We start from the raw sequence: 23581 nt of genomic DNA, 5'->3' as shown, positions 1-23581 counted from the left end.
GCCCCCATCCGTGGTTTTGTTTCCCGTGGTTTCAGTTACAGTCTGAAAATGTTAAATGAAATCTCAAGCTGTCCTGCTCCATCCGGCCCAGGGACCACATTCATGTAACTTTTATTACAGTATATTGTTGTAATTGTTCTATTTTATTATTAGTTATTGTTGTTAATCTCTTACTGTGCCTAATTTATAAATTAAACTTCATCATAGGTATGTATGTATAGGACAAAACACAGTGTATTATAGAATTCAGTACTATCCACCGTTTCAGGCATCAACCGGGGTCTTAGAACGTATCCTCCGCGGACTCTATTCTATATGCTCTGTATGCATGTAGGGATCACTAAAAGCAAAGCAAAAGGTTCCAAGTAGGCTAGTTACAATGAAGCTTATAAGAGAACAGGGAGAAGAATAGAAGACCAACCATTGGCTAATCTTAAGATGACTGATGGAACCCTGTCCTTCTCCTTTTACTGAGACAAACGGATACCAGATTACTAGGTGGTCCCTGCCCTGGTTGCTAATAATTTTGCTACTGAATACTCTTCAAATAGAAAAGAAAATCGATTAGCAACTATGGGTGAAAAAAAACGGGTCAGCAAAGCTGCAGGCAGGATTCACTTTGTGTCGGGAATTTTTACGGTTAATATTCGGTTTCGTGGGTAAGAAAAACACTTAAAATCAAATTAAGATGTTTGTTATTAATTTTTCTCTTTGACAGTTCATTTTTATGAGCTTTCCAAGCCAAAGGGAGGTCCTGATGACAGTCCATCCTGCCCTCACATGCATTCTCATACACTTAGCCCTAAGTCAAGCGCATGATTCATTTAAAAACAGAAAGCCCCCTGTCCTGCGTGGGGAATAGGGCAGCTTTGGTGGCCATTGGAAGATTCAGCTGCTTTAATAGCATAATTCAGGAGAAAATCAGAGTGAGAATATAGTGATCATTACTGGGGAAAATGCCTACATGAAATTTCCTGAGCATGATATTTCTCTCTGCAATTTTTGAATGTTCTTTAGCAAACCTACTAAAAGTGTGAAAACTATAAATAGGTGAGAGTGGGAAGAAAGAAAGGGGCCTGTCACAATGCCACTGAAAATAGGGAACCAAGAATTTTCCAGAGATGCAAAGTAAAAGGGGGGTTAATATTTACTTAGGAATAAAGTAGCAGGCACATGCTTTATAAAAAATGAAGACAAGAAAAATAAAATTAGAGAATATGAGAGAGACATGAAAAGACAGAAAAGTTGTTAAAGTCTCATTCTTAAGAAAGGTAGAGATTAGGGAAAGGGAAAGAAAATTAGTACATAGGGACTCTTTATGTCTTGAGGAGCCCTGGTGGTGCAGTGGTTAAAGTGCTCAGCTGCTAACTGAAAGGATGGCAGTTTGAACCCACCAGCCGTTCTGCAGGAGAAAGATGTGGCAGTCTGCTTCCGTAGAGATTTACAGCCTTGGAAACTCTATGGGGCAGTTCTACTCTGTCCTATAGGGTTGCTATGAGTTGGAATCGACTCAATGGCAATGTGTTTGGTTTTTTGGGGGTTTTATTATGTTTTGCACTGACTAGGTACTTTATATCCACTTTCTAATTTAATCTTTTCCCAAATCCAGTGAAATAGGTATCATTACCAGAGCCAATATTCAAGTGTTTAACAATAGACAAATATTAACAGCACAGGCCTAGCCAGTCAAAAGGTGGCTGGAGGACCCCAGCTGAGCCAGGCATTATCCTTACCAGCTGGATCAGGAGGCTGGGACAGAGGTCTCGGGGAAGGGGTGAGGGCATCAGGGGAGCACTGAGCCTGCTCTGGACAGAGGCCATTCACCCACTACTATGGAGGTGTTGTAATATTTAACAAGTAGCATGGCTGAAATGGTGTGTACCAGTTGAACATTAGCTCTGGATGAAAACCCAGAGAAGTGTCCTCTGGGGGTGGAAAGGTCACAGGAAGGTTTACTCTCTTAGTCAGGCTTCTCTAGAAAACAGAACCAGTGATAGGTAGATAGACACATAGATAGTGATTGATTTATTTTCAGTAGTTGGCTCATATGATTGTGGGGGCTGGCAAGTTTAAAATCCATAGGTCAGGTGATGGGCTGGAAATTCTTGCAGGTCAGGCAATGGGAAGAGTTAAAAAAGTTCTGGCAAAAAGTCTATTTATAGTCTGGAGGCAGAACATATCCTAGGGAAAACTCTCTTTTTGCTGTTAAGGCCTTCAACTGATTGGCTGAAGCCCACCCACATTATGGAGACTAATCTGCTTCACTTAAGACCAACTGATTTAATTATATGCAACTATTTCTTAACAGCAACTAGACTAGTGTTTGACCAAACAACTGGGCACCACAGCCTAGCCGAGTTGACACATAAAATTAACCAGAGAGCCTCTTGCCTTTGTCCCCACCAGGGTTATCTGCTAGCATTTGGGGTCTCTCCTACTGCTTCTGGCTTTGGTGGACTGCACCACCACCACAGTCTATAGCTCCAATCAGCAGCCCAGTCCCTGGCCCATCACCTTTTCTAGACAGAAGTGGGGAATATTCTCTTTAATAAGGCTTGCCAGGCCCAGTGCTAGCGACTGTATTGTTTTGGATTCTATATCCATTAAAAAGTGACCAGTTTCCTTTTTGGGGTAACCTGAAACACAGGCAGGAGCCCTAGTGGCGCAGTGGTTTACAGTTCTGCTGCTAACCAGAATGTTGGTGGTTCAAACCACCAGCCACTCTGTGGGAAAAAGATGTGGAGTCTGCTTTCTTAAAGATTTATAACCTTGGGAACCCTATGGGGCAGGTCTACTCTGTTGTATGGGGTTGCTATGAGTCAGGCTTGACGGCAATGGGGTTTGGTTTTTGGTTTTAAACACAGGTGTCTCATGTTAAATAGGTATCATGTTAAGGCATTACCATCCTCTGCCTCACTTCTTTTTAAGGAGTATCATGGGGCTAATGTTATCTCCAGCGAGAAAATGAGAAAACGGCATTGAGAGCAGCAGCCTAGAAGTTTATAAAAGCAAAGCTATAGGAAAGGAAGACTCCAAAGGTGAAGAGTGTGAAGTGAGGTTTGTGGTTTGAGTTGCCAGAGTCTCAAGGAGAAAAAGAGAGAAATGTGTCATCATCATTTGACCATGGAATTCACCGTTAGAGAAAGGGACAAAAAGGAGATAAAGCAAGGGAAGAGAAAAAGAAAGGAAAACTCAGAATAAAATTGGGGTGGAGAAATTAAGAAGAAAGTCTGAGAAATAGGAATGATTGCACCAATAATAGCCAAAAACACAAAAATTGTCCCATTCCTGGTTTCGAATTAAAAATATACACACATATATGTATCTGCTTTGTTTTGTCTTTAAAAACGGTGAATGCCCAAAGTTGGCTGGCCAACTAGAACTGAGCCTCAAGTTGACCAGGGAACTGCCCAGAGCGTCCGGGGCTGTCCAAATCCTGCTCCTGTAACTTCCCTGTAACTGAGCCCACGGGAGGAGAGGCTACAACGAGCCTCTGGGAGCTGAGGCTAAGGGCGCAGGCCCTGGGCGTCTCCCACGGAGCTTCAGTGCCCGGGCGGGCGGCAGAAGTGACTATGCACGGTGCTATGAGGAAGAAAAAGAAGATGATGGGCCGAAAAGTGGAACAGAGGCCTGAGAACCAAAGGGGCAGCATTCATCCATGACTACTTCTTTGGGCATAACAAAAAGGGAGTATCTCCGGGGAAAAACCCTGAGACAGCACCGCACGCGTATCTTTTCCCAGCGGGAATGGTGTGGCGGGAGGAGCCCCCTACCTGCCCGTCAGCCACGTCCTCTTGCCGATTTCCCTGCGCAGGCAGCAGTGCCACCTCCCGCCGCATAGAGGCAGCAAAGCTCCGCTGGGCCAAACGACGGAGGCCCAGGGCCCCTCTTGGCCACGCCCAGAGGAGGCCCCGCCCCTCGCCCTCGCTCGTTGGCTGCGTCGCGGGCGCTGCCATGTTGGCGGAAGCGTTGCCTCTTGGACTGTGGAAGCTGGCCGTGGCCGCGGCCGCCGCGTCTGTGTACGTGGCCTTCTGCTCCTTCGCTTCGCCTGTGTCTCGGCGCTGAGAGGCAGCGGCCGGCGGGATGGAGAAAAGTAGGATGAACCTGCCCAAGGGTCCTGACACGCTCTGCTTCGACAAGGATGAGTTCATGAAGGTGCGCGTTGGGGCTCCCTGGGTTGCCCTCCTGTGACCTTTGGGCCCTCTCCCGGGGCTTCTGCTCCTGCCGCCGTCCTGTGCCGCGCACGCCCCCTCCCAGTGTCTGCCAGGGTGGGACCCGGGACCTGCCATGTGACGGGGCCTTGGTGGGGACCTCTCTGCACTTCGCAGTTAATCTCTTGGCCAGATCCTTGGCCTCAGGTTTGACAGATGTGGCCCCGAGAAAGCACTTCTGTGAAATCTTGCATATTGGGTGAAAAGGCGTGAAGGTTCTGGGCAAGTGGTTTTGAGCTAAGTGTTAAAATCCTTGGTATATACCCAACCCTGTCACTATGCAGTGTAGTCAGATTGCCAGTCCTCTTATCAGGCAGAATCTTGTTTGATCACTGCCTTGCACGTAGGAGCTCAGTAAGAATTACTTAAACGAATCTCTGAAACTGTGTACCAACCCTAGGGATGGGTCGGAAAAAAAGGCACTTAATCTAAAGCTTTAACATTCATTTTAAACCTCTAGAACTAGATATTTGAAAGATTCAAATATACATACGGATTTTGTTGCAGTTCAACAAAGCAAAACTTTCTGCTTTCCTCAAGTTGCCCTACCTCTCTTTATAAAGTGAACCTGAAGTTGGCCTGCAGATAACTGTAGGACACAAACTTACAGAAAATAAATGTAAACTGGAAACATTTTACTGATAAAGGTTCATCAGGTACAGCCTTGGCAATGTCCAGGATTTGAATCAGAGGTAGGAGGAACTTTGGCTACTTATTTGGTGTATCCTTCTGAGTCTGCATTTAAGCCATCCAAAATCTAAGGATTGGGATTTTTGACACCACTTAATAGCTAGTTTTATTGTGAAAATTTAAAAGTTTTGGTTCATAGTAGTATCTAAAATTTTGAACAAATGAATTTATCTTTTTTTAAAATGATTTTTTAAGTCAAAAAAATTTTTTTCATTCTCTAGGCTGATCAGTCTATCTCTTTGTTGTATTTGCATTCAGAGCACATCTCCAAAACTCTGGTTTTAAAAAGGCATTTATATCTGGATCCTCTCTGGTGTGGCCATAACATTTTTAATATGTGAGAATCATCTAGAGCTAGGAATAATGTACTCTTGTCTTTGATGTTCTTGCTAAACCACTGTAGTAGAAGTGTAACTGGAGTACAATGTCCAAAAGAGGGTGTTGAGTGGACTCTGGTTCAGAACCTCTTTTTTCCACTCTCTGACTAAGAGGTACCCTGAAGCAAAGGTAGAAAGAACGAACTAAGGACCCGTTATTGGGAGAGGTGCATTGGAAGGAGAAAGGGCACACACAGAGATCAGGAACATTGTTCTGACTTTAAGAATCCAGAAGTACAGAAATATCTTAACTTGTCCATCTCTTGACTTCATCAGACTTCCTTTGGTCCCAGCACTAGCATCTTTTTGACTCTAGCCCCATTTCCTTTCTCACTATGACATGACAAAATGCCTTTGGTAAATGCAGCTTCAGGAAGTAGAAATCACAAAATATTAATTCTAAAAGAGAACTTAGAGATAGGAGAGGGAGCCAGCTGAAAGAGTGGCTGGAATGCCAGCAAAGCCATGTGTTTTCCTGTCCCTTAAACCTCTGAATACACCATGCAATTTGTAGTACTAATAAAGTGACTACTCCATATGTAGAAAAAAATACACAGAACAGCTGTTCTATGTAAAATATTATTGATTTTCTAGGTGGGACCTGGAGATAAAGGTTATTTGCAATTTGTGTTTCCTTCGAAGAGAATTTTTAAGTTATAGTTCCTTGGCTGAAAGGATGGGTGGAGAGCTTATGTGCAGCTGTCTAGGTTATATTTCTACATTTGTGTCTTATCCAACACATTTTTGTAATTAGATAGAATTAGAGAATATCGGATTTGCATTAGGAGAGATTTGCATTAGGTGAGATTACTTGAAATCTAGTCTGTTGTTGGAAACTGTTTCATTAATGTGCTGAAGATGATGAGGGTCTGCCACCGTAATGACAGTGGTTGTTCATTCAGTCAGCAGGCATTTATTACCTATTGTATGCCAGCCAGCAATTTAAACGTCAAAGTTATAAAGATAAATAACATATGGTTTTGGCCCTTGAGCATGCTGATATGAAGAACATGTGTTCTGAGAAACTGTACTTACTCCAAACTGGCTGAAATATGGAAGAGTGAAGTGAGAAGCGAGACTGGAAAGGTAGATGGGATGGGGTGGCAAGTTGTGTTGGATCTTATATAATACACTGAAGAGTTTTTGCTTGATGCAGTATTTACTGTGTAGCTATAGTCGTTTATGGCAGGCAGTGACATGGTGATATTGTCAACATTGGCGCTGACTGATCTCAAAAGGCTGTTAATTTCAATGGTCCTTATGAGATCTAATGAGAAATGCAGAGGAGGGGACAGGTTTATGAAAGATTCAGATGATCAAAAGGCAGAAATGGCAGATGGAAGAATCACTTGGAGCAGGGGTGGTAGCAGCATCATACCTTTAGCTTTGTTAGCTTAAAAAAAGTACAGAAATCTTAGAGTTGACAGCCAACTAATAATTGTAATAGGATATGGGATATTCGTAGTAGAAGAGAAAAGGTGGCATGCTAACAGAGATAAATTAGACCCATTTGCGTAGAATGCTATTGAGGTCACATCAGTTGCCCTACCACTTCTGTCTCAACATATGACTTCATCTCCTGTTTTACAGAAATAACAGAGGCCATCAAATAGGAACTCCTTCATCTTGCTGATAACAATCATACATTGTTGTATTTGCACCCATCCTCTCTCTGTCCTTGTGTCTTATGTAGAGAGCTTTCTTTCCTCCACCTGTGCTTTGGATCCCATCCCCTCTTGCTTTCTCAGGAACCTGTTATTATTATCCTCTTCCTCTTGACAGTTTTTCCTGTTGGCTTTCAAACATACTCCTATTTTAGTCTCTTCCACTTGACCCTCCAACTTCCAGTTGTTGCCTTATCACTCTCTTCCATGTTAAGAGTTATCTTTAGTTTCTCATGTCACTCTTTTTTTTTTTTTTTTAAATAGTACTTTATTGTGTTTTCGGTGAAAGTTTACACAGCAGTTTAGGTTCCCATTCAACAATTTCTACACAAATTGTTCAGTGACATTGGTTATATTCTTTCACTTTTTGCTCTTAAACCCACTTCATTCTAGCTTCTGGCCCCATCATTCATCAAACAGACAACGGTTAACTAAATGTAAGTAAATCCAGCACACGTTTTTCTGTCTTCTCACTTGACCTCTTGCAGAGCAGATGCTTTCTTCAGTGGATTTCCAAGACCTGTTGCTTTCTGGTTTCCTTTTTACCTCTCTTGTCTTTTTTGCATAATCATCCTCCTCAAAGCTGTTAAATGGTTGGTTCCAGGGCCTCAAAGCTATTAAATGGTTGGTTCCAGGGCTCAGTCATATGTCCTCTGCTTTTCACATGTTATATGCTTTCCTTAGGTAACCCATAGGCAGGAGACACAGATTGCTATCTCTAGCCCAAATGTGTCCTGATCTCCAGTCACATATATTCACCTTCCTGTCGGCATCTCTTCTTGGCTATCTCAGAGGGACTTCAAACTCAGTATGATTCAAACTGAATTTGTGAGTTCCGGCCAACCTCAGACCTAACTCTCTTCTAGTACTGCAGCGCTCTACCTTCCAAAACCAGGAGTCATTCTTGATAACCCCCCTCTCCACCTCTCCCATATCCAGTTGATTGTCAAGCCCTATGGATTTCACTTCCCAAATATCTCTTGAATTCATCTACTTGTCTTCATCTCCTTCCCCTCTTTTCCTACCTTCCCAGTTATCACTATCTCATACACTTATTACGCTATAATCACTTCTTAACTACTCTCCTTGCATCCATTCTTGCCCTTTTCTACATTACAAATAGAGTGCTCTTTTCAAAATGCATATCCGATCTTGTGTTTAACCCGTGACTAGTCAGTCTCTGCTCGAGTACGCCTGCCTAGTCAGAAAACTTTAGAAGTGTTTGGGAGTATTTCACAGCAGTCCATTCCATTGTTGGATGATTTTTATTGGTAAGCAGTTTCTATCCTGAGCCAAAAATCTCCCTCCGTTGAACTTTTATTCATTAGTTCCAGGTATGTTTCTACAACCTCCACTTCTTAGTGGCGCTGTTGCAACTCTGGGGTGGCACAATACCTTCTTAATGAAAAAGAGAGATTGGGAGCCCTCTTTATGGTGACAATCAGCAGCTACAATATTTTTTTTTTTTTAATTGTACTTTAGATGAAGGTTTACAGAGCAAATAGTTTCTCATTAAACAGTTAATACACATGTTGTTTATGACATTGGTTAACAACCCCACGACATGTCAACACTCTTCCTTCTGACCTTGGGTTCCCTATTACCAGCTTTCCTTTCCCCTCCTGCCTTCTAGTCCTTGTCCCTGGCTGTTGTGCCCCATTAGTCTTGTTTTGTTTTATGGGGCTGTCTAATCTTTAGCTGAAGGGTGAACTTTGGAAGTGACTTCATTACAGAGATAAAAGGGTGGCCAGGGCCATACTCTTGGGGTTTCTCCAGTCTCTGTCAGGCCAGTAAATCTGGTCTTTTTTTGTGAGTTAGAATTTTGTTCTACACTTTTCTCCAGCTCTGTCCAGGACCCTGTGTTGTGATCCCTGTTAGCAGTCGGTGGTAGCCAGGCTAGTTGTGCTCAACTCAGTCTGGTGGAGGCCATGGTAGTTGTGTTCCGTTAGTCCTTTGGACTGATCTTTCACTTCTATCTTGTTTTCTTCAAATTCTTCCATGCTCTCGAAGGAGTGAGACCAGTGGAGTATCTTAGATGGAGCAGCTACAATATGTTAAAAAACAAGTAGAAGATAAACAAGTAATTGAGGCTTCTCCCTATACCAAATGGATGAATTAAGAATGTTGAAACAGGAAGTGTGTCCAAGAGAAAAATGATTCCTTTGTGTTTTCATGTTGATTACATTGCAGTGATCTGGAGGTAGGCAGCTTTGTTGCCTGCTTGACTTTAGGCAAAATCTCTAGCCTTTGTGGACTTCAGTCTCCTTGTTAGTGAAATGGAATGATGCTTATCTAAATGATCTTCGCAGTCTCTTCCAACTCTTGAGATTTTATGTTTCGAGGGGGCAGGGGCATAAATTTTTCTGGTTGGCAGGTGAGAAAACTGAGGGCCAGAGGTGTTGCAATTTCCCCAAAGTCACACAGCTAGTTGTGACAAACCACAGCCTATACCTCCTGACTCCCAGGCTTCAGTACTGGAAAAATAATAATGTAACACTTTCCTTTGCAGAGGCCACAAGTGGGAAGTGTGATATTTGGAATATAATCAAGACCCAAAAGATGTCACACGTCCCTAGGCTGAAGCTCATGCATTTTACTAGGAGGGAAGGGATAGAGGGCCATCTCTTATTCTAGAAGAACTTCTAAGAAGCTTAGTGATCTGGACTCTTAGTCTATTTGTTGCTGTTGTTGTTAGGTGCCGTTGAGTCAGTGCTGACTCATAGCCACCTGTGTACAATAGAACCAAACACTGCCCAGTCCTTCGCCATCCATACAATCATTATGCTTGAGCTCGTTGTTGAAGCCACAGTGTCAGTCCGTCTCATCGAGGGGCTTCCTCTTTTTTGCTGACCCTCTACTTTACTAAACATGATGTCCTTCTCCAGGGACTAGTCCCTCCTGATAACATGTCCAAAGTATGTGAGACGAAGCTTTGCCATCCTTACTTCTAAGGAGCGTTCTGGCTATACTTCTTGCAAGACAGATTTGTTCATTCTTCTGGCAGTCCCCGGTATATTCAATATTCTTCGCCAACACTGTAATTCAAAGGCATCGGTTCTTTTTTGGTCTTCCTTATTCATTGTCCAGTTTTCATATGCATATAAGGCGATGGAAAACACCATGGCTTGGGTCGGGCCTACCTTAGTCCTCAGAGTGACGTCTTTGGTTTTTAACACTTTAAAGAATCTTCTGTTGCAGATTTGCCCAATGCAGTTTGTCATTTGATTTCTTGACTGCAGCTTCCATTGGTGTTGATTGTGGATCCAAGTAAAATGAAATCCTTGACAGTTTCAATATTTTCTTTGTATATCATGATGTTGCTTATTGGTCCAGTTGTGAGGATTTTTATTTTCTTTATGTTGAGGTGTAATCCATACTGAAGGCTGTAGTCTTTTGATCTTCATCAGTAAGTGCTTCAAGTCCTTTTCACTTTCAGCAAGCAAGGTTGTATACTCTGCATATTGCAGGTTGTTAATGTGTCTTCCTCCAGTCCTGATGCCCTATTCTTCTTCACATAGTCCAGCTTCTTCGATTATTTTCTCAGCATACAGACTGAATAAGTAGGGTAAAAGGATACACCCCTGACGCACACCTTTCCTGACTTTAAACCACACAGTATCCCCTTGTTCTGTTTGAACAGCTGCCTCTTGGCCTATGTACAGATTCCTCATGAGCACAATTAAGTGTTCTGGAATTCCCGTTCTTTGCAATGTTATCCATAATTTGTTACGATCCACGTAGTCAAATGCCTTTGCATAGTCAATAAAACACAGGTCAACGTCTTTCTGTTATTGTCTGCTTTCAGCCAGGATCCATCTGACATCAGCAGTGATATCCCTCATTCCACACCCTCTTCTGAATCCAGCTTGAATTTCTGGAAGTTTCCTGTTGATGTACTGCTGCAACTGCTTTTGAATGATCATCAGCAAAATTTTCCTTGTGTGTGATATTAATGTTATTGTTTGATAATTTCTGCGTTCTGTTGGATTGCCTTTCTTTGAAATGGGCACAAATACGGATCTCTTCCAGTCGGTTGGCCAGGTAGCTGCCTTCCAGATTTCTTGGCATAGACGAGTGAGCACCTCCAGAGCTGCATTGGTCTGTGGAAACGTCTTAGTTGGTATTCTTTCAATTCCTAGAGCCTTGTTTTTCACCAATGTCATAGTCTATAGGTTGTAACAAATACGACAGGAAGGAAAAGGTGGGCTATTTAGGTAGTCTTGTTGACAGCAGTAAGAGATAATGGCTGACAGAAAAGGAAGAGAGAAAAACTCTGAAAAGCAGATAGAAATGAAAAGCATAGCAATCCAGTGTTGTTGGTGCCCTGCACTACTGTGACACACCATCATTTCACAGCAGCTAAAATACTTAGTTATAGATTCAGAATTTGACCATAAGAGAAGCTTGAATTTTCTTCAGCATCAGTGTGATACAGACATAAATAATGTATTTGAGACTGCTACAAAATTTTTTATCTGATTTCCTATATATGGACCTTAGGCTAAGCTTCATTTTATTTTTTTATTGTTGTAGTTTAAGTGAAAGTTTACAATTCAAGTCAGTCTCTCATACAAAAATTTATACATACACTGTTATGTGACCCCAGTTGCTCTCCCTGTACTGTGACGTCACGCTCCTCCTTTCCACCCCTGATTTCCCACTTACATTCAGCCAGCTCCTAACCCTCTCCACCTTCTCATCTCACCTCTGGACAGAAGCTGCCCATTTAGTCTCATGTATCTACTTGAGCTAAGAAGCACACCCTTCACGAGTATCATTTTATGTCCCACAGTCCATTCAGTCTTTGTCTGAAGAATTGGCCTCGGGAATGGTTTTAATTCTGGGTTGACAGAGTCCGGGGGCCATGCTTTCTGGGGTTTCTCCAGTCTCAGTCAGACCATTAAGTCTGGTCTTTTTACTAGAACTGGAGTTCTGCACCTCACTCTTCTCCTGTTCCATCAGGGACTCTCTATTGTGTTCCCTGTCAGGGCGGTCATTGGTGGTAGCCGGGCACCATCCAGTTCTTCTGGTCTCAGGCTGATGAAGTCTCTGGTTTATGTGGCCCTTTCTGTCTCTTAGGCTAATACTTTTCTTTTTGTGTCTTTGGTGTTCTTCATTCTCCTTTACTGCAGGTGGTTGGGACCAATTGATGCGTCTTAGATGGCCACTTGCTAGCTTTTAAGACCCCAGACACCACTCACCAAATACACATCATTTTATACAAAATTTATTTATGTGATATGTTTTTCTTGATGATATCATGTAAGTGTCATTACTGGACCTAAACAGTTTGTTTGATTGGCGCTTGGTAATAGTGTATTGCAAAAAGTTATTTGGATTGTTCTTGCTTTTGGTTTTCTGTTTCACTTCTTGCAATGTTATAAAATTTATCACTTGAATGATGTTGAACTCATAGCCCTTTGGGGTATTGATTATTAATTTTGATATTTCTTTGTTCGAAATTAGATAGCAAGAAGCATGATGTAAATAGATGTTTTTGTTTTATGTATTCAGTCTTATAGCATTTAATAAGGAGCTCTGGTGGCGCAGTAGTTAAAGCAGTTGACTGCTAACTGAAAGGTTGGCGATTCGAAACCACCAGCAGCTCCACAGAAGAAAGATGTGGCAGTCTGCTTCCGTAGAGATTTACAGCCTGGGAAATCCCATGGGGTCCCTCTGAGTCAGAATCTGACTCGACAGCAGTGGGTTTGGTTTGGGGTATAGCATTTAATACCAAATTTCTTTGAGAATTTAACCAAACAAACTAATTGCAAACTGGCGCTTGAGTTTTGTTTTGTTTTGTTTTTTTTTTTCTAATTCCCCAGGTGATTTTGATATGCAGCCAGAGTCGAGAACTTTGGAACTAGGTCATTTCACTAAATAGCTCAAGAAATTAAGTTGAAAAATAAGATAAACACTCCATGGATTATCATTAGTGTTAAATTGGGGGGAATAGAAGAGAGAGAAAAAATCGTCTGGAATGATGCATATTAGGTACTCAAATATTTGTTAAATGAATGAATAAATTTGCCAGTTACAGATCTTCTTTGCCTTTTCATAAATTATACAGGCAGTCCCCAACTTACGATTCAAGTTACGACAAACTGCACTTATGACTGTCTTTTTATTTTTGTACATCTTACTGTTAGTAATATGTACTACATAAAATACTGCTGTGCGTTAATTTGCTGATGTCATCATTCTCAGGTGTTCACTCGCAGATATTCAGAGATTGGATTTATAAAGATACTGATAATAAAGACAGTAATAATGAAAACAAAAAAAGAGGCATTCAAGTTACATCAGAAGCGACTTACGATGGAGTCATCGGAATGGAATCCCATCATAAGTCAGGGACTACCTGTAATGTCAAATAACAGGTATAATATTAAAGGAGTTAGACATAAAATCGATTAATCCATTAGAACATATGTTCCTTAGAATTTAAGTGATCATTTCAGCATACTTTCAAGATCATCTATTCATAGATGGTGGAAAGAACTCTTGAGCTAAATTTTCAGTTTCTCAAGGTTGAATAATTTGGTTACCAGGTAAAGGTTTAGACCTAGGGAGATGACCTTAGCTTCCAGATTAGCTGTGTCATGTGCAGTAGGGACCCCAACGTCAGAGGCAGGACTAGATTTGAGGGCAGAGGCTGGAGGGAACAGCTCCAGAGTTATTTCACCCCCCCCCCCCCACAACTCCCCACCCCCCACCGTACAGGCTGTTCCCTCAGGCAGTAACACTCTTCCCTCACTTTCCCCCATGGCTAGCTCCTTTGTGTCATTCAAATCTCAACTCAGATGTCACTGCTTTGTTGGGGGCTTTTCTGATCATCCAATTTAAAGTACTTCCCTTCCTCCACTCACCTTCACAGTACTCAGTTTTATTTTCTTTCCAGCACTTATCACTATTCTTTAATATCATGCTTGTTTATTTACGTGTTTATTTTGACATTTCTTCCCTAGAATATATCCTTATTGAGAACAGACACCCTGCCTTTCCTTTTCATTGCTGCATCCCCAGTACTTATTTTTTAAACCTATTTATTGAATATACAAGGGCATTTATTCATCTCTGTAGTCCTTAGCCTTTGGGAGTGGTTTGAAACACATGTACACGTTCACATACACTCTCACATCCACACAGATCATATTAATTTCTTACTACTTTCAACCCTTATTTTACTCAGTGCACAGTTTAGCACTTAATATTTTATATTAATTTTTGTCTCCGTGAGATAGTACGTGTTTTGAGGGCAGAGATCATGTCTTAAACTTTGCGCCCTCTTTTATAAGTATTTCCCATCATTGTGAATACAAAGTGATGGTTTCTGGGAGAAGTTTGGTTCTGTTATCACTATAGTGGCTCGAGATTTTATAATTCCATTTATGTGAGGAACATTTTACTTCTTGGCATTCAGCAGGAGGCAGCTTAGAGAATTTTGATCTGTTGAAAGTTCTATGAAATTTTCTCAGTGTTAAAGATATTGGGGTCTTGGGTAAGCTTTAAATGATTAATTCCCACTTCTCTTGTATTGTTTGCCATCCTTGAACAAAGTCGGTTATTAAAGCAGCTAAACCTTTAAATTTTATTTGGTTTTAAATTCAATTAATGTCACTGCTACTGTAGTTATTGATTCTTAAATTTCTTTCAGCTGGTCTGTTTTGCTCATTTATTTTCCTGTGTTCCAACACCTTTTGTACATTGTTGATAAACTTCTAGCCATTCAGGGGGCTTGAACTTTATTTACCTGGGTTCAAATCAGAAATACTTCTGAGTATAAAGAGAAACTGTATTTGCTCTAATTTCTGTGCTTTACAGAGCATTATTCTTGATTCCGTCTAGTTTTTCAGACATAGTAGGAAGCATGTATTTTAACAAAAGAAAAAAATCCACTCTAAAAATTGCTTTTTTATTAAAATAGCTTACTTTCAAAAGTGAACAGTATTCCATTCGGGAAAGTACAGTTCATCTACTTTAGAATTTTTAATGTTTATGAACATTTTACTTGTTAATATTTGAGGTAACAATTCACATAACATAAAATTCAGCGTTTTAAAGAGTACATTTCACTGGATTTTAGTATTTTCACTATGTTTTGCAGCCATCACCACTATCTAATTCTAGAACATTTTCATCACCCTAAAAAAGAAGCCCCATACCTGTTGGCAGTTAGTCCCAATTCTGCCTTCCCCACATCCTCTTATAGCCACTGATCTACTTTCTGTCTCTAGATTTGCCTGTTCTGGATATTACCTGTAAACGGAATCATACAGTATCTGTCTGGCTTCTTTCACTTAGCACAATGTTTTCAAGGTTCATCCATGTTGTAGCATATAGCAGTACTTCATTACTTCTTGCGGTTGAGTAATGTTCCATTGTATGTATGTACTACATTTTGTTAATCCATTCATCTGCTGATGGATATTTGGGTTTCCACTTTTGACTATTATGAATAACGCTGCTATGAACATTCATGTACAAGTTTTTGTGTGAACATATGTTTTCAGTTCTCTCAGGTAAATACCTAGGAGTCGAGTTGCTGGATCATATGGTTATTCTGTGTTTAACTTCTTTTTTTTTTTTTTTTTTTTTGAGACGAGTAATTTTATTTCAAAATTAGTCTTTTAAGTCATAATGCTAGGTAGCAGGGACCTGTGAGTTACTTGGGGGAAAAAAAATGGCTTATATAGGTTTGTCAGTTTCTAATTGGGTAGTTGAAAAATACCATTAAACCATATTGTTTCTGTTTATTGTGCTATCTGGAAGATTATGTATGGAGTATCTGCTTCTATAAGTTATTAGTACTATGACTGTGGATGTGGGTTGAACTGTTTAAATACTTGCCATCATGTAAGTGTCATTTTTTACTCTGCTACTGCTCACCATGGTAGCAGAAAAGGGATATAACCATTGGTAGTCTCCTTTACCTCTCTAGGAGTTCTTGCGTTTTCCAGAGTCTGATTGTCATTTCATACAAAGAGCAGAAACAGTAGCTGCAAGGACGCTGATTTCCCTCCTTCCTGCATACTAGATGTAGGGTCTGGCAAACCCTGTGTATGCTTTGTTCCTCTCTCTCCCTTCTCCTCTCCTTGCAGAAAGTTATCACCACACAGCTACATGATATACTGAATATGCTGATTTGCTATTAAGTCTAACTAAATAGCACAAATATCATAAACATGAGAATGTTATTATTGAGCTGTTTATCTCAAATAAGCAGTTTTTTTTTAGTTGAGTGAAATTCACACAGCAAAATTAACCATCTTAAAGTGAACAATTCCTTGACATTTAGTGCATTCACGTTGTGCAAACACCACCTCTATCTAGATCCAAAACATTTTCAACAATCCAGAAAACTACCCGTACCCATTAAGCACTTGTTCCCTACCTCCTCCTTGCCAGCCCTTAGCAGTCACTAATCTGCATTCTCTATGGGTTTTCCTAGTCTGAATATTTCATATAAATGGAATCATGCAGTATGTGGCCTTTGTGTGTCTGGCTTCTTTCACTTGTTGTTGTTAGGTGCCGTTGAGCCAGGTCCAACTCATAGTGACCCTACGTGTACAGCAGAATAAAACGTTGCCCAGTCCTGTGCTGCCCTCACAATAACTGCTGTGTTTGAGCCCATTGTTCCAGCCACTGTGTCAGTCTATCTCATCAAGGGTCTTCCTCTTTTTCACTGACCCCTCTACCTTCCCAAGCATGATGTCCTTCTCCAGGGACTGGTCTCTCTTAATAACATGTCCAAAGTATGTAAGACAAAGTCATACCATCCTCGCTTCTAAGGAGCACTCTGGCTGTACTTCTTCCAAGACAGATTTGGTCGTTTTTCTGACGGTCCAGGGTATATTCAGTGTTCTTCCCAACACCATAATTCAAATGCATTGATTCTTCAGTCTTCCTTATTCATTGTCCAGCTTTCAAATGCATACAAGGCTCTTTCACTTAGCATAATGTTTTTAAGGTTCATCCAGGTTGTACCATGTATCAGTACTTCCTTTTTATGGCTAAGTAATATTGCATTGTATGGATACACTACATTTTGATTACCCGATCATCTGTTGGTGGGCATTTGAACTGTTCCAACCTTCTGGCTATTGTGAATAATGCTTTTATGAATATGTATGTACATGTGTTTGTTAGAGTACCAGTTTTCAGTTCTTTTGGGTATATACCTAGGAGTAGAATGGTTCAGTCACGTGGCAGATCTGTGTTTAACCTTTTGAGGGACCACCAAACTGTTTTCCACAGCGGCTACACCATTTTACATTCCCACCAGCAAGTATGAGGGTTCCAGTTTCTCCTCATCTTTGCCAACCCTTGTTGTTTTCCATTTTTCTGATAATAGCCATCCTAGTGGGAAACCCTGAGTGGTGCAAATAGTTAATACACTCAGCGCTAACTGAAAGGTTGGTGGTTTGAGTCCACCCGAAGGCACCTTGGAAGAAAGGTCTGGTGATCAATCTACTTCCGAAAAATCAACCACTGAAAATGGAGCACAGTTCTACTCTGACACAAATGGGGTCACCATGAGTCAGAATTGACTCAACAGCAGCTGGTTAATAAGTAATGATCTTGAGGGTCTTTTCATGCACTTATTGGCCGTTTGTGTATCTTCTTTGAGAAATGTGTATTCAAGTCCCTTGCCTATTTTTAAAACTGGATTGTTCGTCTTTTTATTGTTGAATTGTAAGAGTTCTTTCTATCAGATAAATGATTTCCAAATACTTTCTCCCATTCTGTGGGTCGTCTTTTCACTTTCTTGATAGTGTCTTTTAATGCACAAGAGTTTAGAATTTTGATGAAGTCTAATTTATCTGTATTTTTTGTTTCTGTTTCTGATGCTTTTGTTGTCAAGAAACTGTTGCCAAATCCAAGGTCATGCAGATTTTTACCTGTTTCCTTCTTAAGAGTTTCATAGTTTTAGTCCTTACATTTAAATTTTTGATCCATTATGAGTTAATTTTTATTAATTCATTCTTTTGCATGAGGAAATCCAGTTGTCCCAGCACCATTTATTGAAGAGACCATTCTTTCCCTATTGAGTAGTCTTGGTACCCTTGTTGAAAATCAGTTGACCACAAATGTATAGGTTTTAGGGTTTTTTTTTTATTTTTAAATGTTTAATAAATCTACAGTGTAAAGTAAAAGTATTTCTGGTCAACAAAATAAGTGTCTGTTGTTATAAGCTACTGTGGGTTTGGGGTTGTGTGTTGTCACACCAAAAGCTGAGTAATCCAGTATTTACAGATGTTCTAATTAACTTGGGTCTTAGGCTGTGCAACATTTGTTTATTTGAAAATAAATAAATAATTGGAAAGTTGACTACTAATATTGCCCAACAGTATTTTTTCATTGTAGCTGTGTTGTATAGTTTACAGTAGCATCATGAAAGTCAGATGTGGAGGAAACTTTAAAGAATATTTAACTGAGGCAGATAAATGGTTTGTCTAAAGTCATACAGCTGGTCAGTAGCAAGGCCAGGACTTTGTGCTGATTCCTTCTCCTGTTTTCTTTCTATGATAGGCTATGTAGCTATTAGTGTAAGATGTTTCTTGAGGTAGTCTCAGGAAGCAAAATTTCCAGACTAGTTCTGGCTCCGGATAAAGGAGCAGATGACTTTTCAGTAGGTGGCTGAGAAATTAAGGTTTGGTAAGAAGGCCTCTTATTTGACACTATTAGGGCAGGTATTTGGTTGCTTAATCAAAAAAAAAAAAATCCATTTAAATAGGTCCTCTTAAGGAATGGGACACACAGACATTAACATTTTACTTTAAAGCATGTATGTATACATTTATTTTCCACTGGTTGGATGCCAAGTTCTTTTCTCTGCGGAGTCGGTTCTGCTGATTAGCTTTCCATATAGTCTTTCTTGCATTCCGTTTCAGTTTCTCTAAGTTGAGTGAGAACCTAATGGCATTTGCAAAGAGTCTGGGTATAGTACGCTTTTAGATTTGTATGACCCTTCTATGCCCTCCCCACCAGGTGTCTGGTTATCTCCCCATACTTAATTTAAAAGAGCAACTTGACTATTTCAAGTCTGTCCAAAGCATCTGCCTTAGTTTTTGCAAAAACAATTTTCTTATTGCACTCATATTTCGTTGGTTTACATAATGTTTAATAAAAGCATATAATTAACAATAATAAGTACAAGTGACCTGTTTTAGTTATCTAGAGCTGCCATAACACAAATACCACAAGTGGATGGTTTTGACAAAGAAAAGTTTATTTCCTTACAGTAAAGTAGGTTAAAAGTCCAAATTCAGGGTGTCAGCTCCAGGGGAAGGTTTTCTCTCTCTCAGCCTTCTCCTGAGTGTTCTCCCGGATTAGGAGCTTCTTAGCACAGGGACGCTTGTCCAAAGGACGCGCTCTGCTCCCGGCACTGCTTTCTTGATGGTATGAGGTCCCCAACTCTCTGCTTGCTTCCCTTTCGTTTTATCTCTCTCTTTTTTTTTTTTTTAATTGTACTTCAGGTGAAGGCTTACAAAATAGTTTCTCATGAAACAGTAGTACACGTGTTGTTTTATGACATTGGTTAACAACCCCACAACCTATCAACCCTCTAACTTCTCAACCATTTTTTTTGGTGAAAATACACATAGCCAAAGATACTCCTTTTATCTCTTGAGAGAGAAAAGGTGGTGCAGGCCACACCCCAGGGAAACTCCATTTACATTGGATCAGGGATGTGACCTGGGCAAAGGTGGTGTTACAATCCCACCCTAATCCTTTTTAACATAAAATTACAATCACAAAATATAGGCCAACCACACAATTCTGGGAATCATGGCCCAGACAAATAAATTGATACACACATTTTTGGGGGACATAATTCAAACCATGACGTGACCTAACCAAGTTTGAGGATCATCCCATCTATTTCTTGGTGACCAAACAGCTCACTAGTGGTGGTCAAAGTCACAGATGAAGTAGACAGTAACCTTCTAGCTATAAACTTGTTCAGCAAACCAGAAGCATCAGAATGTTACAAAGTGGAAACAGCAAGCATAGTTAATCCTGTGAGACCACTACTTGGAAATTTTTTGTTTGTATGTTTTTTTAATTCTAGAACATCTAGTGTGGGTGATTTTTTACTTTCTATCATATAATTCTGTGTTGCTTGAAGTTTTTTCCATTGAACATTCATTAGTTTTAAAATTTAAAAAAAAAAAGCTATTTCCATTTTGAGAAGAGCCTATTTAAAAAATAAACTCTTTTGTAGCGTTTAGGCAACAGTAAAGAATGCTGTTGGTTAGGTGCCCCCTTCTTGGCACCTTTAGAAAGTGAGTCAGCATCTTTATGTTATCTTGTGTAACTTAGCAATATAGCCTTAGAAAAGAATGGAATGGGATTTCTCTCTTACTCTTTTTCCTCATTTTATTTTCATATGTAAATGTGATGTCATTGCAATGATTTTTTTCCTTCTGGTTTTATTTTTCAGGAAGACTTCGATGTTGATCATTTTGTGTCTGACTGTAGGAAACGGGTCCAGTTGGAAGAACTTAGAGATGATCTTGAACTCTACTATAAACTTCTTAAGACAGCCATGGTTGAACTCATCAACAAGGATTATGCAGATTTTGTCAACCTTTCCACAAACTTGGTAAACTTCAAGTCCACATTTCCTACCGGTCCATACATTTGCACACACATACTTTATCTCATTCATATTTACTCTTAAAAATGCTGAGTATTTTTAGAAACCTTTTAGTTGATTTTCTTCCCATGTACTTGGAGAGATCACTTACCTCATTAATAAAACAGCCAGACTTTTAGATGTACCTTTTTTTTTTAATTTTTTACTCATTTGAAACTGTTCTAGCTTGATTTTTTTTTTCAATGAGGTAGTAAATATTAGTGAAAAATAAAGAATAGTAATATCAGAGTGGTTGTTTTTTGTTAATTGCTTACTGATTACCTTGAAATCTCACTGATTTAGACTAATTTGCAAGAGAAAATATCATCCATTCTTAAGGAAATACTTAATTTACTTTCAGGTACATGTGCTAACCAGAGCTAGGTTGAGGGAACATTGGCCAGTATTAATTTTAGGAGATTTGGTTTTAGAAAAATGAAAGAATGGTTTGTGATGACAGGATTAGTTGTTTGCAAAAGTAATTTAGAAATCCTTGCATTTCAATACTTGCAAAGTGTGCCTTTAGCCTTCTTGCTCATATTTTAATTTGTTCTTTAAATCTGTTTGTCCAAAGAAGTACAGAAATTAGCCATCTTTGTTAGAATTTCAAAAAGCACTAAACTTAATGAACCATGTTTGCTTTTGGGAAATATACAACTAAGATAATGTTCTAGTAGGATTAGAAAGCTAGAAATTTTATTTCTGTTTTACTTAATTCGAATTTTTTCTCAAGAGTTATGATAATGCTTGTGAGATCAGACTTTCACATCAGCTGGTTGAAAATCATAAATTATAGACAGCTATTCACCTCCAGTTAATATTTTTCAAATTCATTTAAAAATTTTATCCAAAGGCAAATTGTGCATGAGGAGGATTTCATTTATTATGACTTTCCTTATTTCTATAGTGTTCATATGTATAAAGTTTTTTCGTATTCTATCAGTAATATTTATGACAAAACGATTCTGTTATTAAACTAATTTCTTAGTGATATATGATTGTCCTTTTTTGTCATACAAAAAGAAAAACTTAAATTCAGTACAGTTATGATCATTAAAGAGCCCTGGTGGCACAGTGGTTAAGAGCTTGGCTGCTAACCAAAAGGTTGGCAGTTCGAATCCACCAGCTGCTCCTTAAAAATCCTGTGGGGCAGTTTTACACTGTACTGTAGGGGTCACTATGAGTCAGAATTGACTAAAAAACGGCAGCAGGTTTTTGGTTTGGTGATCATTAAATAGATACTTAACTGTTACTCTTGATTGCAATGTGCTTATGTCAACGTGATTGGCCTTTAGGTTGGCATGGACAAAGCCCTCAATCAGCTTTCTGTGCCTTTGGGACAATTACGAGAAGAGGTTCTGGTAAGTTCTCAAGTAATACTACAGAGTCTACCACAGAGCTTGAAGTGTTTGTGTGCTTCCTCAAAGAAGAATGCCTTTAATCTTTCAGGTTTTTTTTTTTTTTTTTGGTCAGTGGTTATAGTACCCACCCATACCCCCCCAAAAAAATTATAAATGATTCTCTCTTTTGCATGCTTTATTATAACCTAAAAAGCATGTTTAGTTTGAAGATGACAGATTCTCAGAATAAACAGCTTTAAATTGTCAGGGAGTAGAAGAAGGCTATGTGAAAATTCAGCTTATTAATGGCACATCACTCCTGTAAGTGCTCCCCAACTTACAAATGGCTTATATTTTAAAAATTTGTAATTTTAAAAGTATTTTCTCAAGCAATATTTTACTCATAGTTAGTTACCTAGACCAATCCACAAAAGCTATTTAACCTATAATATAACTGAAAGATAAAAATAATGTAGTACTTATTAAGTGTTATATTTTAATGTTTCCCTGAGAAAATGCCTGTTATGGGAATGGGATTCCCCACCTCTAAGCTACTGGCAACAGGGGCTTCGTCTGGATGAACAGCAGACGTAACTCAGGCATCACTTCCCACAGAAAACTGGGCTGCCTTGTTCTTTCCCCCACCTCCAGTCTGTGTTGGGGCTCTGCTTCTAAACTCCCTTAGCACTCCTGTTTCTGTCATTAAACTTAGTGTATTATACTATCTTTGTCACCGCAGGATCATCAGCAGCTTGCATGGCCTTACTCGCCTGGCCCATAGAAGGCTCTAGTATATGATATAAGTAAATATTCAGTGCCTGTATAGTGCTGGGGAAAAAACAAAATAGCAGAAATATCAGAACTTAGGAGTCCAGAGGCAGGGAAGGCAGGAAAGAATTCTTGGAACTAATTCTTGAGCTATGCCTTGAAGTAGGAAATATTTTCAAATGTTTAAGTCTCTTTTGATTAAATGAAAGCAACACACATACACAGCTTGTTAAAGTACTTTTCTTTGGAGTTGAAGGAAAATGGTTTTTGTGGTGCACTGTATGATTCCACACAGCCTCTGCGGGACTTTTCCTCTTCTTCTCAGTGCACCTTTCCCACTCCCGGCATTGTAGGTGTGGTGGTGCCCAAGCCTCAACCTTTAAGCCTTCTGCTCTTCTCTCTAAGCTCTCCTGACTTCTGCTGTGAACTTTGTCGTTTACTCTCACACACACAGGCTCTGGTGCTACCTTGCCAACTACCAGTTCCATCTCCCCTCCCTTATTCTGCCTTTATAGCTACCTTTTCCCTAATCAATTAGCCACAGACCTTTCCTTCCTTTTTTCTACTAACTCACAAAGCTGCTCTGAGATTCTAGTGTCACTGAGGGACAAGATTGTTTCTGTTTTGTTCACCATTGTGCCTTCATTGGCTAGCATAGTGGCTGGCATTCAAGAAGTAGTTTCTTGATATTTGTTAACTGAATGATCCATCCTTTCTATAGAATTTGTGATTTGCCCCATTTATTGTTTGTTTCCATTATGTTCATTTTGATCTAATTCCTAGTTATCTCATCGTACTTGGCTTGATTAATTAGCTTCTGGACATGTTTCTCCACTTATAACCTCTCCCTTTCCTGACCATCTTCTTCCTTAGCCCTTTTTGATTCCTA

General features: G+C 39.7%; 1 protein-coding gene and 1 long non-coding RNA gene across 3 annotated transcripts in view; one reads left to right on the top strand and one right to left on the bottom strand.

The window, feature by feature from the left end:
• Positions 1 to 3822, bottom strand: part of LOC111819915 (uncharacterized) — a 65038-nt gene extending 61216 nt beyond the window's left edge. The window contains exon 1 of the long non-coding RNA XR_002823480.1: positions 3774 to 3822. This is a non-coding gene — a long non-coding RNA (uncharacterized LOC111819915). The remainder of the gene's footprint in view (positions 1 to 3773) is intronic.
• A 109-nt stretch (positions 3823 to 3931) lies between these two features.
• COG2 (component of oligomeric golgi complex 2) overlaps positions 3932 to 23581 on the top strand; it is a 59283-nt gene continuing 39633 nt past the window's right edge. The window contains exons 1-3 of one of the 2 annotated variants that reach the window (XM_004372822.2): positions 3932 to 4155; positions 20390 to 20551; positions 21880 to 21945. In XM_004372822.2, the coding sequence (XP_004372879.1) occupies positions 4084 to 4155; positions 20390 to 20551; positions 21880 to 21945 (300 nt within the window). In that variant the 5' untranslated portion in view covers positions 3932 to 4083. The remainder of the gene's footprint in view (positions 4156 to 20389; positions 20552 to 21879; positions 21946 to 23581) is intronic. The other variant, XM_023728036.1, reaches the window with a different exon arrangement.

This window comes from Trichechus manatus, unplaced genomic scaffold, assembly GCF_000243295.1.
Source record: "Trichechus manatus latirostris isolate Lorelei unplaced genomic scaffold, TriManLat1.0 scaffold00021, whole genome shotgun sequence".
NCBI lineage: Eukaryota > Metazoa > Chordata > Mammalia > Sirenia > Trichechidae > Trichechus > Trichechus manatus.
This window is presented reverse-complemented; position numbering and strand designations above follow the sequence as displayed.